An 18,131-nucleotide genomic window follows, 5' to 3' on the forward strand; every position below is an offset into this window, starting at 1 on the left:
GTTTTCTCTTAGTGGAAACTCCTATTTCCTCTGTTATCTGCCTTCCTACATATTAGTTTCCTCATTCTTAAAAACTATACTTACATTAAGGTATAAAGACAATTTACATGCCTTATCTGTCACTCCACTTATTACCAGCACTTCCTAAACTTATTTGGTGACCTTTTTTCTTTTACTGCTCTTTGTGTTTCTTTTGAAACTGAGGGCTCAGGTGAAAAGGGCAATCTTCCCAGGTACAGATTAGTGACTCCCCTACCCCCACATAGTCTACAAGAAACTTTTATTTTTCTTCAAAATTTCTTCATTAATAAGTTTCCTGATTTTCTTTTCCTATTTCTATCTGATGTCTTCTCTCTTGGCATTCCAATATCACCTACTTACTTTTTTTTTCACTTATCATACTTTGTTTTTCACTTTATTCACTCATTCAATTAACACGTGTTAGGAGGGCTGGAAGTTGAGGATGGCATGAATCTGAGTTTGAAGTTGAGAAGTCATTTTTAAAATTTTCATCTCATTTACTCATTTCAAAAACATTTTTAAAGATCTATTATCATGCCCTTTTTAAGATGGGGAAACACAGTTGGGAGATATTAGGTTACCCGATCAAAGCCAGACAACTGGAAGATGGAGCTGAAACTTGAGATCAGGTCTTCTAACATCACCTCCTGTGTTCTTTCCACTATTGCATATTAACTTCTCTCAGGATTGGCAAATAAGAGGCCTTCCTGCTGAATCTGCCTCTTTCTTGTTTTGTTTGATAAACACAGTAGCTTCTGGTTTGAGAAATCACCTGGAGTCAGACCACAGGGATTGATGGAAGATTGAAAAGTTCAATTCCAATTAAGGCATTCCAATTCAGATTAAATAATCAAACCAGAAGCTACTGTGTTTACCAGTCTTACTGCAGGGACTTAAAAAAAAAAAAAGATTGAATTTTCCCTGTTTTCCCTGTTACCAAAAGGAAGAGACCTTTACCCCTCTCCCCTTTCATAGAGAATTTTCTTGAACAAATTTGTAATTATAAATCCTTCCTATGTCTCTTTTATATGTATATAAGTCTTTTTAAAAGCTAAACAAGCCTCTTACCAGGTACAACTCAGTAAAGTTTTTCTTAAGGTCCTGGGAGCCAACTCTTTGAAATCTAAACATCCAGGAAGATAGTGCCCCACATCCTCGCACCATAGAAGTTAGCCTAGGCTCGTTGCTCCAAGCTAAAAGTACCTTCTCGTCACAGAAATAGAAAAGTTTTCTTTTTCCCTTCGATGATGGCAATTAACGAACACAAATGGCTACCCCAAGCGTGACCTACCAAAGAAGGTATAGCAACCGGTGTGGTTACGTAGTACTCTGACATGAGAACATGCACGTAATGGATTGTATCTGCTTGTCTATAAAAAAGGGTGAGATTCTTTCTTTGCAATCGCATTAGCAATTGCCTGTGACACCCATCCCAGTCTGGTTCAGGGCTTACTGAATAATATAATTTTTTTTCTACATTCGGTAAGATTTTCTGAGATGGCAGGAGATCTTAGTTTTCATTTTTCCTTGACAATATCAATTCATTTATGTCTCTTACCTTCCCTATCCCTACCCAGGATAGAAATGCGCTCCCTACTCACCTCACAGTTTGTTTTGACCACCAGGTGAGATAACGCCTCAGAACGGCAGCCAGAACCACGACTCCCAGCATTCCTGGCGCTCGCCGCTCTCCTTGCTTCCTCTTCCGGTTCAGGGGCTACTGAAACCGAAAGTGCGATGCTGTGGCCGCCGCCGGGGTGATTTTCACCTTCGCCTGCGCGAGCCCTCGCTGACCCAGGTTGGGGAGCCAGACAAGAGTAAAATATGAACGGAAGAGTGGATTGCTTGGTTACTGAGGAGGAGATCAATCTCACTAGAGGACCCTCAGGTATGTGCAGAAATGATCATCGCTGGGAGTAGGGTACTTGAGGCTGTAATTGCAGAGCGGACACCTCTTCTGCAGAGCCAGATTCTTTTGGCCTTGGAGAAGGCAGGCCCCAACCGAGATATTTCCTGCAACGCTTGTGAGCACATAGAAGGCTATATTGGCATCCAGCGTTAGCCTGAGACGGATCTGAGGGGTCCACCTCATTTTGCAGTCGGGTTACCACATATATTTATAGTCAGGAAGTTTCTTTCTGCTAACGGTACTAGAAAATCCTGGGGGAAAGCCTGCTTTTTAGCCAGCACCCATGAACACCACACCCTTCCTTCCGTTTGCCTGCTCTATCCCTGTTTCTATGAGAGACAGTTTAGTAAAAATGGGAGCATAAACGGTGTGTACTGTAAATGCATAGCCGTTTTCTTGGTGCTAGTATTCCTCCCTCCCTCCTTTCATTTCTGGGAAATTCATTTAGACGGTCAACTGGAATGTTAAACCAGAAAGAGACCTTAGAGATCTGCTACAGATGTTCCCAAAGCTGGTTTCGCCTCAAAATTATCCAAGGTTTTTTGGTTTTTCTTTTTTTTTTTTTTAAAAAAAGGTTAATTCCTAGGACCCACCTCTGTGAATTTGGATTCAATACAGATGTTTCTTTGGTCCTTTTCATCCCTTCCTTCCTTCCCACAAGCCCGTCATGTGATTCCGATACTACCAAATCCTCACTCTCACCTACAGTGCTTTTATCTCCTGATGCATTTCACTCCACTAGGCTCTTAATAGTACTACATGCTGCCCACTTTGGCTTTTGTTGCCTTTCCTTTACAGCTGTCTAGTGTATCAATTAAGAGCTTTAGCTTTGGGCTTATGTAGGTCCAAAAATGGTTATCTAACCTCTTACTAGTTCTTTGATATTTATTAACTAACTTTACTGATGTAAGACTTAATTTCTCATATGTAAAATGTGCATGATAATAGAGTACGCTTCCTCTGGTCATGAGAATGAAATCAGTTAATCTATGTAAAATATTTAGAACATTGTGTGCTAAGCACTGTGTGTTCACTACTATTGTTGTTTTTATTGTTAGTAGATAAATGGTTAGGTTAACACAGTAAATACTGCTAAATACTGTTATTTCAAGAGTCTCCAACAACTCATCAAGTACCATGAACTCTATCGGAAATAATTTTTTAAGTCTTTCACTCCTTTCTGTTTCCATCGTCACTACTTAGACCAGTCCATCTTTTCCCATCTGGAATTTTGCAGTAGCTTGACCACCACTCATAGATTATTTTTCATAAAATATGGCTTTCTTTTTTTTTTTTTTTTAACGCGGGCCTCTCACTGTTGTGGCCTCTCCCGTTGCGGAGCACAGGCTCCGGACCGCAGCCTCAGCGGCCATGGCTCACGGGCCCAGCCGCTCCGCGGCATGTGGGATCTTACCAGACCGGGGCACAAACCCGTGTCCCCTGCATCGGCAGGCGGACTCTCAACCACTGCGCCACCAGGGAAGCCCAAATATGGCTTTCTGAATCATCCATGCTTTGTCTTCTTTCTTGTTATAAAAAAATTGGAAATCAGCTTTACTTATGAGAGTGTAATTTATTACTAATCTGCATGGTTTAATGTCATGCTTCATACGATCTCCTAAACTTTTGTCAAAGGCTCATTCAGTGTGCTCAAGTCTCTTAGGTACATTTTTCTTATTTTATGTAAATTTCTCCTTCTCTCCCTGTTAATGGTTATTGACTTTTGAGGCTAACATGGAAAATTATTGTTAAACCAAAATCTGTTTTTCTGTACTTTTCATCCATTGGTACTTGTTCTTCTCCTAGGGCCAACTGAAACAATGGTAGTTCATTTCCTGATTGCCCTGCAAGTATTTAAAGGCATCTGGTTGTTCTCCTGTTTTGTCTCTTCTACAGCCTAAATATCCCTAGTTGTTACATTAGCTCTCTTGTGATGTGATTTGAAGTTTGATTCTTGTCTCTTGCTTAAGAATTTAACGTCCTTTGACATGGTCCTTTTGCTGCAGTATCCACAGTATTTTCAGGATCTCCTGACTGGAGCAGAGCAGAACTCTGATATTCTCTTGCATATTCCAGTCACTAAATATTTTAAAAGTTTAGTGTAATATCACTTCACCTTTTTTGGTATTTACATAACAGTGTTGATTAATGTTCAGCTCACTATTCACTGAAATTTCTGGTCCTATTGATCTTGCAGACCTGAAGTTCCTAGTGTTACCATTTTTCTGCATTATTAGAATTAGGACAAACGTCAAAGGACTGATTAAGAATACTTGTATATGCTAATGTGTCTCACCTCAGAGTTGTTTCATTTCTGTTTTGTATGTGCATTTATTCAAAAATGAATGAATTTATTCACCTAGTGACTTTTAATTTTTTCTAAGCATTTTCATGTTTTACTCATATAAGTTGATAAACTTAAAAGTTTAGATGAGTAGAGCCACAAACTTGGATAAAAACAGTCATTTGAAGTTTGATTGGTTCATTTAACAAGGTTCCAAGTTTCTGTTTATCACCTCCCAAAGCTAGTTACCTGGTATGTGGTATTCCTAAGAAGTCTCACAGTCTAACTCGGCTTTTCCTCACTGTGCCATCATGAAGATGCATAGGGAAGAAGTCAGTTATCACCACTAGAAGCTTCCAGTAATTTTGGTAGTCCCATAGTGGTCTTTCTTTCTACAGAAGAAATATGAAAAGCCTATAGTTCCAAGTATGCATCTCTGTTTGTAGTCAGCATTGTCACTCTTTGTTTCAGTACAGCGTCCTTTGTAGGGACCTGATAGTTTAATCAGGTAACTGCAAGGATGTACATACTTTTGCCTTTTTGTGTCAGTGTTCTGTCAGGGGCAAGCGTCTTGGGTAATTCCAGTGTTTAGGCCCATTTTGCAAGGCAAATGAACCTATTCTGTCTGATCTTGCTTACTGCAAGGGAAATAAAATCTTGGGGAAGTTATGACTATGAAGTGAGTATCTGGTGAGGCAAAAGAAAGCTTGGTACATAGCTTGACATCTATCCTATGCCTACTTCCTCAGCCATGTAAGGAGAGGCTTAGGCTGGACGACTTTGTAAGTTTCTTCCACTTCCAAGAGTTCATGATTCTTTGGCCATGTGTTGTTTTATGGTTCCTGCCATTTTGAACCAGCAGTAGGTGGTCTGAAGAATCAATCACAATCTCAAATGAAATGCCCTCAAGGGTTTGAAGAGTTTACTTTTTATCCTTTATGGAACACTCTTCTTTCTATGGGCATCCAGCTTGATTATAGTCTCGAAGCCTCCCACTTTTATCAAATTGAGAGTTTTTAATGTTGGAAAGACTCAGTTACTCTAAGAAGTATGACAAGAATCTAATTTAGCTTTTTTTCACTGTAACAGGTACATATTGGCCATAAAGACAACCCTACTTCATGTTGGATATTAGGATTCCTTGTTCAGGACTGAGTTATCAGTGAGTTTCGGCAAGTTGCTCCCGATTACCACCTTTAAAGAGGGAACAGAATCTCTATTTTTCTACTTTCTTTAAAGGAGTTGCAGAGGGTAATGGGTTGGTACAATGTTTTAATAATGAATAATTAAGGAAGTATTCTCTTTCTGGCAGTGTGCTAGTTACTTTTTATATATATATAAATTTTTTTTCTTCACAACCACCGTGAATGGTGATTAATCCACATTATTAATTGAGGAAATTGTCTCTCAGAGAGGTTAAGGATTTGCCCAAGTTCTAAAGCCAGTAAGTTTCAAAAGCCAGGAATTTAACCCAGATCTGTTGATTATAGTGTTCCATATACTACCTCCCACTATAGTAGCTATGTCTAAGGAGTTGGCTCCCAGCCTTTCTCCTGACCTTTATTTTGTTATATCATGCCTTATTTCCAGAATGATTTGAGGCATCCTATGACTAACACAATCCGCAGTGGAAAGTTTTTATAGTTTTCTATTGACAGAGCTGACAGCGTATCAAGGTGAGAACCTAAAAACAAAAACCTCATAAAGTCCAAGCATCTAAGCCTCTACAGACCTGCCGTGTGCTTTGTGTTTAACCCCGAGACTGGTGCTAACAGTTTTCTGACCCTTCATATGCCAAATAGAGCTGAGAATAAAGTGCTGTATCCTTGCCCTATTTTCTCTTTTTATTTTTATTTTTTGGTTTTTTTTTTTTTTTGCGGTACACGGGCCTCTCAGTGCTGTGGCATCTCCCGTTGAGGAGCACAGGCTCCAGACGCAGGCTCAGTGGCCATGGCTCACGGGCCCAGCCGCTCCGTGGCATGTGGGATCTTCCCGGACCAGGGCACGAACCCGTGTCCCCTGCATCGGCAGGTGGACTCTCAACCACTGCGCCACCAGGGAAGCCCCCTATTTTCTCTTTTGATTATGTGACGTCTAGCCCTCATTGAATTTATGTTCCGATGGAGATATGACATTCACATGTAAAAAGTTAAATCTCAGTGCAGAGGTGCAGATGGTTAAGGACTGTGATGAGCATGAATGTAATAGGAGGACAAAGGAAGTGTGTAGAGAGGTATGTTAATCTAACCCTGTGCTAGAAAAGGTGAAAGAATGGGGGCATTGGTGGGGGCCAGACTGATCAATTACAAGAAGGTGGAACTTATGTTGCTCTTATAGACAAGCTTTAGGCTAGTGCCACAACCAGGGATGGCTTAAGGAGAAATAGAGAAAAGAAAATAAGTAAGCATATTCTGAGATGAGTGAATAAACCAGCCTGGATAGAAGGAAGGGTTCATTTAGGAGAGTTAAGGGAGAAGAGGTTGCTAAGATAGGTAGAGACTGGATCATGAAAAGTTCTCAATGCTGGTGTGAAAACTTAACCTTTCTCTAAGATTCCATCTTGATTCCTTCCCCTTCCTATTCATTGATTCCTATTCATTCATTGATTAAGATTCAATTCAAGAGTCACCTCCTCCAGGAAGCCTTCTTTACCCAGGCTAGATGCCCCCTTATTATGAATCTCAGACACCATTTATTGTCTGTCATGTATTGCCAAACTAAGCACTTTGTCTCATCTACTCCCAGCAAGGAATAAATGGTTATTATCCCATTTTGCAAAGGAGAAAACCTTGACTCTCATCACACAACTCTTTAAGTGGCAGAGTTAAGAATTGGATCCAGTGCAGACCTACTAGAGAATGGACTTGAGGACACGGGGAGGGGGAAGGGTAAGCTGGGACAAAGTGAGAGAGTGGCATGGACATATATACACTACCAAGTGTAAAATAGATAGCTAGTGGGAAGCAGCTGCATAGCACAGGGAGATCAGCTCGGTGCTTTGTGACCACCTAGAGGGGTGGGATAGAGAGGGTGGGAGGGAGGGAGATGCAAGAGGGAAGAGAAGTGGGGATATATGTATATGTATAGCTGATTCACTTTTATAAAGCAGAAATTAACACACCACTGTAAAGCAATTATACGCCAATAAAGATGTTAAAAAAAAAAAAAAAGAATTGGATCCAGGTCTATGTGACTTAAAAATCCAGGCTCTGAACGATCCTAGAAAGATCACAGAGTCCTGTGGGAACACAGAGAGAAAAAAATAGCGTTATTTCTATATTTGCTTCCTTACTTGTGTCTCCTCTTCCCTCTACTTCAGTCTGAGCTCTTCTGATTAAAAGGATATATATATTTCATCTCTTGTTTTCCTAATGCCTTGCCTGGTACATGACACAAAGTGGTCAGTAAATGTTCTTGAAAGGACTAGGCAAATTGATGAATATCAGAAAAGTATAATAGGATGTTGTTATATAAAGATAACCAGTAACATGGTCTATTTCAGCTTTCAAAAAGTCATAAACAAGGTTCTCCACTAAATACAATTTGAGAAAGAAGAATCAGTTTGGTCCTAATGTGATATAACGGTAGGAAACTGACTAACATTCCAGAAACAAGGAGGTGGAATAAGTGGAAAAACACAGAGAGTGAGAAAAGTATATGATACAAAGAATGTGTCTCTAAAGATTGCTTCAAGGATCAATCTTACTGAGAATTTTTTCAAGATAGAAGTAGAAAGGCAAGCTGATAGATGCTCAACTATAGAAACATTTTGTAAAGCCATGTGACTAGGCAACAAAGTAGCCAATGATTGTATTTGAGTAAATGCACAATTATTTATTGAGGAAAACTATCTATACTTGATTGATTGAATCAGAACAAACTTGGTTTCAGGAGGCTCAGAAATAAAGGGAAGCTGTTTTTAAAAATATTCATTTAGTGTTTACTATGTACACTATGATTAGGAATCATTGATACTAGGATAAAGAATAAGAAACGATCCCTATTTTTAAGAATTTTGCAGTTCAGTAGGAGGATAATTATGGTAGGCATGTGCTAACTATCCTCAAGAGGTAGAATATCCAGAGACTTATGGACCTTCATAAGATACGTTCCCAGTAGAGTCAGACTCAGTGGAACATTTCAGACAGAAGACCAAAGGAAATACTCAGTGCCTTTAGGAAGTGTCTTAGAAACGAATTAGATAATGTCCTTCTCCCCTTGTACAAAACTATGGTGTTTTCATGCCTGTTGCTATGCACAGCTTACCATATATTGGGCAAGAAGCAGCAGAATAAGAGAAAATTGATAAGAGGGCAACAGATAGGGTATAAATTGTAATATCAGGCAAAAATTAAGAGATCGAAACATTTTGAAAGCAAGGGAGCAAGTAGAGCCATGATCTAGTAGAGACCGGATATACAAATTCAGTGCTTGCAAAAGGGCTTATCCTGGAGTGAGAGAATAAGGATGCTGTGGACTGAAGAAAATGCACAATCTAAATGTTGAGAAAATATGCACAATCTAAATGTTTTATTTGGCATTCTTTCTGAGGACTTCAAGCCCAGAAGACAGCCTCTCAGATACCTCTGAGGGACTGCTCCCAAGAGGTAAGGGAGGAGCCAGAATATATAGGGGTTTTGAGACAAAGGCCAGGTAGTCAGAACATCAAAAGATTACCGTTAATGATAGAAAACCAGATATCCCAAGTTAGGGAATTTAGGGCTTTTCTATGTATGGAAAGATGCAAGTCTGGGCTCATTGAAAGCGTTCCTTTGATACACACCTTAGCTATCTAGGGCCAGTATCCTGTTCTTTCCCATCCTGAGTCCCCTCAGGCGGCACCATTGGGCGTGTCTGCAGTGGCTCAGGGCTTGGCGGTGGGTCAGCCCCTTTGTCTCCATCCTGAGTTCCCTCAGGGCTCATTGTCAGGAGCAGCTGTAATTTGATGGCTTGATGGTTACAACATCCTTTGTTTACCAAAATGGCAGGCAACACTTTTCACACGCAGTCCCTCCCCTTGGTCATAAATTCCCAACGTTTGGGAGACATTTCATGACTGATTTTTGTCCCACAGTGCTAGGAAGGCTCATTCCTAGATCAGGCAAAGATTCTGTTGATATGCCACTCAAGGTGCCAATTTCTGGATTAGGCCCTGTTGATAATTTAAAATTCTCTGGATCCGCCGTCTTACTAGTTTATTATGATCCAGGAAATGTTTTCCCTTGTTGCTTCTTCCCATACCTAGAGTTGCACTATTACAATTATTCTGTATAGAGTTATATAGGTTTAACTCTCAAGACATCACTAATTTTGTTGGGGGCCTGGGGTAATGCAGGAGACAACAATCTTATAAAATAGACAGGATATAAGTAATACGGCTAGTAACATTAACAAAGTCATACTGCAGCAGAGAGACAAAAAGCACAAATAATTTGGAAACAGAGAACAAATTAAAACGATAATTAGTATAACTAGTTGTAATCTGGTTGCAATAAACCATCAAGTCCACAGGAGAGCCAGCTGGAAAAGCCAAATTCTGGAGGGATCAGGAATAGGTAGATCAAATGCCTACCTAGATATTTGAAAGAGAAACTTAGGAGCAATAAAAAGAGGCCCAGATGTATGTCCTGGCATGTACTGCCTGAAACATCTTTGGTCTGTATTGACTGAAAAAAAAAAAAAATGCACAACCTAAAAGTCGAGAGTTAAGTTTTATTTAGCAGACAAAATTGGACTTAAGCCTGGGACGCAGCCTCTCAGATAGCTCTGAGAGTCTGCTCTGAAGGGGTAAGGGAGGAGCCAGGACACATTGGAGTTCTTGCAACAAAGACCAGGTAGTCAGAACATCAAAAGGTTACTGTTAAGTAAAGAAAACCAGACATCTCAAGTTAAGGAATTTAGTGCTTTTCTGTGTATGGGAAGATGCAAAAGTCTGGGCTCATTGAAATCATTCCTTTGACATGCACCTCAGCTATCTGGGGCCAGTATCCTGGGCTTTCTCACCCGGAGTCTCCTCAGGGTACATCACTGGAGGTGGCTGTGGTGGCTGACTGCTTGATGGCAGGCGTGCTGCTTCCATCCTGAGTTTCCTCAGGGCTCACTGTCACGGGCAGCTATAATGTGATGGCTCGATGGCTGCAACAACCTTTGTTTACAGTGTTGCAGGCAATATTTTTTTCATTCACACAGGCCATATTCTTTGTCGCCTCCATCAGATGGGGCACCAGGATGGACAGAGACGGACCATGGGCGTAATACATTTTTTGTTGCTGCACTGTCTTTCTGTTTCTTTGAGGTTTAAGATTTTCCCTCTTTCTCTCTTTGTCATGTTACTCTCTTTTGGGAGAAGTAACAAATAACAACTGACATATTTCATCTTTGGACCAGAGAGTCTCCAGAGAATATAATAGTTTTGGGTGAAAAGATGCCTAGTCATTTAACCTCTTGAATCACTTGTTTGAATCATTCATTCTTTCTTTCTTTCAATCTACACATTTATTGAGCAATGACTGTAGCGCATGTTTCTGTGCTAGGCACTGTGGATACAAAGAGAACTGAATTTTAGTATAATTGCAGTGAGCAGTAAAGCATAGTGATTAAGAGCCAGAATACCTGTGTTACTAGCTATGTGCCTTGGGCAAGTTACCTCACTTCTATATACTTTGATTTCCTTAGCTATAAAATGAGAGTATTAACAGCACCTATTCAGACTTGTTGTGAGAATTAAATGGGGGTTTTGTTTTGTTTTGTTTTACAGATACTTTTATAGTGTTGATTCTGTATCAGGCACTCTTCTAATCAGTTTACCAAAGATAACTCATTTAATTAATTAAATGGTGCCTGTCATTACTGCTGCTGTGTGGAAAATAGATTTCAGAGGAGCAAGAGTTGAGTCATCCAGGAAAGGCAGGGTAACCTATGTCATAGGCATTTTAGGGACATTGGGTTTCCCCTTCTATATTTCCCTCCTTTCCTTTTGTGCCTTCTTTTTCAGGTTATGAAAAAGCCTACTGGAGGCTCACAGAGACGTTATTAACGTTGCTGCATTTCCCCAGAATTAGAAATGTTAGGAATTCCTGGCTTAGGTGTTACTTCCAATGGCTTTAACAGTCGCTTGCCACCAACTGAGGTTTGTATGTGTCCTAGGTACTGGGTGGGCACAGGAGATACAAAAATGAAAAAAAGCCAATCCCCTGTGCATGGATGTTTATAGCAGCTTTATTCATCATTGGAACTATTGATAATTACTGCAATAGTGTAAAGAGCTAATTAAACAAGTAATTTCAGTGAAATATGTTTCTAGGCAAAAGGAAGAAGACATCGAAAATCTTGGAGACATGGAACAGCTGTGTGTGTGTAAGGGTGAAAAGCAGGGAGGTGGTAATTATTATTTGTTTTTAATTAAGACTTTATTTATTTAGAGCAGTTTTTGTTTCACAGCAAAATTGAGAAGGTACAGAGGTTTCCCATATCTCCCATCCCCACATATGCATAGCCTCCCCCATTATTGACATCCCCCACCAGAGAGGTACATTTGTTACAATTGATGAACCTACATTGATTGACCCATTGTAAATACCCAAAGTCCATAGTTCATACTAGGGTTCACTCTTGGTGTTGTACATTCTATGGGAATGTACAAATGTATAATGACCTATGTCCATCATTATGGTATCATACAGAGTATTTTCACTACCTTAGATCCTCTGTGCTTCACCTATATATCCCTCTCTTCCCTCCTAACCCTAGTAACCACTGATCTTTGCCTTTTCCAGAGTGTCATATAGTTGAAATCATACAGTATGTAGCCTTTCCAGATAGGCTTTTTTCGCTGAGTAATATGCATTTAAGGATCCCCACATCTTTTCATGGCTTGATAGTCCATTTATTTTTAGTGCTAAATAATATTCCATTCTCTGGATGTACTACACTTTATCCATTCATCTACTGAAGGAGTTTTGGTTCCTCTAAGTTTGGGTAATTATGAATAAAGTTGCTGTAAATATTCATGCATAGGTTTTTGTGTGGACATAAGTTTTTGATTCCATTGGGTAAATACCAAGGAACGCAATTGCTGGATCATATGGTAAGAGTATGTTTAGTTTTGTAAGAAACAAAAGTGGCTGTACCATTTTGCACTCCCACCAGCAGTCAGTGAAAGTTCCTGTAACTCCACATCCTCACCAGCATTTGGTGTTATCAGTGTCCTGAATTTTGGCTATTCTGATAGGTGAGTAGTGGTATCCGATTGTTGTTTTCATTTGCATTTCCCTGATGGCATACGATGTGGAGCATCTTTTCATGTGCTTATTTGACATCTGTAGATCTTCTTTGGTGAGGGCAATTATTAAGTTTTGTTGTTACTGTATAGTGTAGAGCAGGGAGGGTCCAAAGCTGGCTAGAAAGGTAGGTTATAAGGATTTTGAGTTTAAACTTCATCTTCTATATCAGCATTTTTCAGTTCTTTTTAACTTTCAACTTTCATTCACATTAACATCTTGAGACTGTGCTTAGAATTTTAAAAAAAAATCATTTTATCATATTTGCATTGAAAAGGTACTGTGTGAGAAGTAGGGTACTGTAATCACATTTTTTGCCCAATGATCACCAAATAATCGGTGCTTCAAGTAACTTTAGACTGTCTTTTATTATTGATTAATAATAAGAGTCAATGATAGTTGCTTAGGATACTTGCATTTTCACACTTAAGAATTACCAGATTCATTTTTAAATCAATTTTATTGCAGTATGATTGACATGTAATAAAGTGCATTCATTTTAAGTGTAAAGTTCTAAGGAGTTTGGCGAATAATATACACAAGTGTAATCATGACTCATCACTTTAGAAAATTCTCTGTGTGTTCCTGCAGTGGGCCCTTTCACCCCATCCTCTCGGCAACCACTGATCTGATTTCTATCACTGTAGATGAGTTTTGCCTAATATAGAACGTCATAGAAATGGTATCATATAGAGTGTATTTAGGCTTCTTTCAGTCATCTATGCATTTATTTGTTATTACTGAGTAGTATTTCATTGTGTAAATATACCACAATATACCACAGTATGATTATCCATTTACCTATTAATGGACTTTTGGGTTTCTGGGTTTTGATTATTAAAAATAAATCTGCTGTGAGTATTCATATGCAACTCTTTGTGTAAACACGTGTTTTAATTTGCCTTGATTAAATACCTAATAATTGGGAGTGGGTTTGGTGGGTTTTATGGGTAAGTGTGTGTTTAGCTTTAAAAGAAACTGCCAAACTTTTTCAAAGTATGTGTGTCATTTTACAATTCTATCAGCTGTGTATGACAGTTCCAGTTATCTCACATCCAACATTTGCCAACGTTTGATATTATCATTCCTTTTTATTTTAGCCATCGTAGGGGTTGTGGAGTGGTTTTTTGTTTGCATTTCCCAGATAACTAATGATGATGAGCATATTTTTATATGTTTATTGGCCATTCGTATATATTCTGAAGTATTTGTTTAAGTCGTTTACCCATTTTTATTGGATTGTTTGTTTTCTTATTATTGGATTGTAAGAGTTCTTTATATATTCTGGGCACAAGTCCTTTGTCATGTATATGTGTTGCAGATATTTTCTTTCAGTTTGGCTTGCCTTTCCTTTTTGGGAAGTAGGGTTTGTGTTTTGAAGAGTAGAAGGCTTTAAGTTTTATGAAGAACAGTTTGTCAAGTTTTTTTTTTTTTTTTCTTTTATGGTTGTGCTATTTGTGTAATGTCTAAGAAATCTTAAGTACCCCAAGGTAAAGAACATCTTCTTCTATGTTTTCTAATAGAAATGTTATAGATTAGCTTTTACATTTAGTTCCAAGATACATTTCAAATTAATTTATTTTGCATGTGTTTGAGTTAATCATTAAAATTCATTTTTATCTCTATCTCGTATAGATACGCAGTTGTCCCAACACTTATTGAAAACATCCTTTCACCATTGAAATACATTATTATCTGTATCAAAAATCAGTTGACCATTTATATGTGGGCCCAATATTGATCTCAATTTGATTCCATTAGCCTGTCTTTCTCTATACAAATACCATAGTATGTTGACAAATGTAGCTTTATAGTAAACCTTGAAATAAAGTGTGAGTCTTCCAATTTTGTTTCTTTTCAAAAATGTTTTGACTGTTCTAGAACTTTAATAATATAAGTTTCAAAAAAAAACCACCCCAGAGTATTAATTTCCATGTAAATTTTAGAACCAGCTTGTCAGTTTCTACAAATACATCTCTGTTGGATTTTGACTGGGATTGCATTAAAATTATCCATTTTATGAAATAATGCCATTTGCAGCACCATGGATGGATCTAGAGATTATCATACTAAGTGAAGTAAGTCAGAAAGAGACAAATACCATATGCTATCACTTATATGTGTGTAAACTAAAATATGACACAAATGAACTTATCTACGAAACAGAAACAGACTCATAGACATAGAGAACAGACTTGTGGTTGCCAAGGGGGAGGGAGGGGAGGGGAGGGATAGATTGTGAGTTTGCGATTAGCAGATCCAAACTGTTATACATAGAATGGATGAACAACAATATCCCACTGTATAGCACAGGGAACTATATTCAATATCCTGTGATAAACCCTAATGGAAAAGAATATGAGAAAGAATGTGTGTGTATATATATATATATATATATATATATATGTATGTATGTATAACTGAATCACTTTACAGCAGAAATTAACACAACATTGTAAATGAACTATACGTCAATAAAAATATATAAATAAATAAAAATCCATTTTGATTTAGAGAGAATTGTATCTTAAAAGTACTAAGACATCTAGTCCAGGACATGGTGTATCTTCATTTATTTAGTTTTTTATTGTTTCCCACAGTTTTTAATATATTTTGATTTGTCATTCAACTAAAATGTTTTCTATTTTCCCTTATAATTTCATCCTTAACTCATAGGTTATTTGTTTTCCAAACATTTAGGGATTTTTTAGATATCTTATTTTTGAGGACAGTGTTTGTGTCCCTCCAAAATTCACATGTTGAAGCCCTAATCTCTAATGTGACTGCATTTGGAGACAGGGCCTTTACTGAAGTAATTAAGGTTAAATGAAGTTATGATGATGGGGCCCCGATCCTATAGAATTAGTGTCCTTATAGAAAGAGACCCAGAGAGCTCACCCTCTCTTTGTGTGTAACAAAGCAGTCATAGGACCAGAGAGCAAGATGGTGGCCACCTACAAGTTAAGAGAAGAGACCTTAGAATGAAATCTGTCTTGCTGGTACTTTGATCTTGGACTTCCTTAGCCTCCAGAACAGAATTTCTGTTAAGTCACTCTGTGGTATTTTGTTATGTCAGCCCAAGAAGACTAATACAGTTATTTTTGTTGATTTCTAATTCATTTCTGTCTTGAAATTTATTGAGACTGACTTTCTTGACCTACCATCAATCCTTGCGAACATTCCCTTTGCACTACAAAAGAATGTTTATAGTTGCTGAGTATGTTGTTCAGTAAATGTAAATTAGGTCAAGTTCATTCTTAGTGTTGTTCAAGTGTTCTATATTTTTACTGACTTTTCTGTTTACTTGTTCTATCAATTACTGAGGGAGAAATGTTGAAATCTACAATAGTCCTTTTTGACTTGCCTTTTTCTCATTTCAGTTTTTGTTTCATTGATACTCAAATTCTGTTATTGGGTACTTTCATATCTAGTGTTTCATCTTCTTATGAATTGACTCCTTTTTTATTAGGAAATGCCCCTTTTTATCCCTTGTAATATTCCTTTTTCCAAAGTTTACTTATTAATACGGTCAATCCAGCTGCTTAGTATATCTATGTTCATTCTTTTTATTTTAAGTTGCATTTACCCGTGTATTTATGATTTCTGGTGGTATTCATTCCTTCATAGAGATCCAAGTTTCCATTCAGTATTTTGTTTTTGCCTGAAGAATTTCCTTTAATATTTATCATAATGTAAATCTGCTTAAGACACATTCTGTCAGCTTTTGTTCTGCTCACAAAGTGTTTATTTTACTTTACTTTTTGAAGGCTGTATTCACTGGACATAGAATTATAAGTTAACTTGTATTTTTCTTTTAGCATTTTAAAGATGATGCTTCATTGACTTATGGCTTGCAGTTTCTGAGGAGAAGTCTATTGTCGTTCTTATCTTTATTCCTTTGTACTTAAGGTGTCCTTTTTCCCTGTGAACTACTTTTAAGATTTTCTCTTTATACATGGTTTTGAGCAATGTGATTATGATATGTCTTACTGTTTTTTTCTTTTGTATTTATCCTGATTGGGGTTTGTTGAGCTTCTTGGATCTGTTTGTTTATATTTTTATCACATTTGAGCTAATTGTTTTCTTCAGACATTTTTTTCTATCTCCCTTTTTTTCTCTGCTTCTGGAACTCTAGTTACATATATATTAAACCATGTCCTGTTATCCCACGTGTTACTGTGGTTTCCCTATTATGTCTTCTCACTTACCTTTTATTCTGTGGTATCAGATCTGTTGTTACTCATATCTAGTGTATTTTTCCTTCCAGATAGTCTAGTTTTCAAACCTATAAGTTTCATTTTCCTAAAAAAATCTTCCATTTTCATCAGTAGAACAGGATAGAGAGCCCAGAAATAAACCCATGCATATATGGTCAATTAATTTATGACAAAGGAGCTAAGCATATACAGTGGAGGAAGGATAGTATCTTCAGTAAATGATGTTGGAAAAACTGGACAGCCATATGCAAAAGAATGCAACTGGCCTACTGTCTTACACCATGCACAAAAATCAGCTCAAAATGAAGTCAAAAGCTGCTTCAAGACTGGGGGGAAAACTTCCATTTTCACATTATGTTTGACTTCCTTTAGTTATTTCCACATAGTTATAATAGCCTTTTAAACATCCTTGTCTGCTAGTTTCATCCTCTTGTTATTTCTGGTTGTTTTATTGACCAGTTTTTTCCTTGATTCTAGGTCATGTTTTCTTGCTTCTTAGCATGTTAAATTTTTTAAATTAGATTCTGGATGTTGTGATTGTTACATTGTTCAGTGTCTGCATTTTGTTTTCTTACATTAACATTTTTAATATTACATTGTTGAATTTGTTTTGGTAGGCAGTTAAGTAACTTGCAGGTCAGTTTCACCTCTTTAGACCTGTCTGTAAGCTTTCCTAGGGTGAGTCGAAAGTAGCATTCACTTCGGCGATAGTTGAGCCCTCCAAATGTTCTAAGTGGGTCTCCACTGAATTTCCTAGTGAATCGCTGAGGATTTCAATTCTGGTTGGTCAAAAGTTGAAAGTCTCCCTGCCTTGCTGAACTCTGAGAATTGTTCAGCCTATAACTTACTAGTTTTTATTTGTCTAGCCTTGTGGAGTTCCACTCAATGTATACATGGCCTCTTGGAAAGACTCATGCAAATACCTGGAGCTCTTTTTCTTTTTTCTTTTCTTTTTTTTTTTTTTTTTTTTGTCTAACTTCCTCCTTTCCAGAACTTTGCCCTGCAACTTCCAGCAACCTCACCCTCCCCAAACTCTGATCCCCATTTCCTCCAACCAGTGAAGCTGCTAGATTCTATTTGGGTCTTATTCCCTGTGGTGGTGATTTAGAAATTGTCTCCACACAGAAAGCTATGGTGATCATAGAGCTACATGGTTTTAATTCAGCAGCCTATTAAGAAGATTATATACCGTGACAAAGTGCAGTTTATTCCAAGAGTGTGAAGATGGTTCAATATAAGAAAACTGGTTGATGTGATACAACATATTAATAGAATAAAGGCAAAAAAGCCCACATGATCATCTCAATATACAGAAAAAGGATTTGAGAAAATTCAACACCTTTCCACATTAAAAACACTCAGTAAACTAGGAATAGAAGGAACTTCCTCAACATGATAAAGGTCATATATGAAGAATCCAT

General features: G+C 37.8%; 1 protein-coding gene across 3 annotated transcripts in view; it reads left to right on the forward strand.

The window, feature by feature from the left end:
- The first annotated feature begins 1,766 nt into the window (after window positions 1–1,766).
- Window positions 1,767–18,131, forward strand: part of SYNJ2BP (synaptojanin 2 binding protein) — a 47,908-nt gene continuing 31,543 nt past the window's right edge. For all 3 annotated transcript variants that reach the window (XR_014326384.1, XM_082844878.1, XM_082844877.1), the window contains exon 1: window positions 1,767–1,909. Coding sequence is in view for 2 of the 3 variants with exons in the window: in XM_082844878.1 (XP_082701004.1) it covers window positions 1,846–1,909 (64 nt within the window). In the remaining variant the exon portion in view is untranslated. The remainder of the gene's footprint in view (window positions 1,910–18,131) is intronic.

Source organism: Leucopleurus acutus, assembly GCF_964270905.1.
Source record: "Leucopleurus acutus genome assembly, chromosome: 1".
Lineage (NCBI taxonomy): Eukaryota > Metazoa > Chordata > Mammalia > Artiodactyla > Delphinidae > Leucopleurus > Leucopleurus acutus.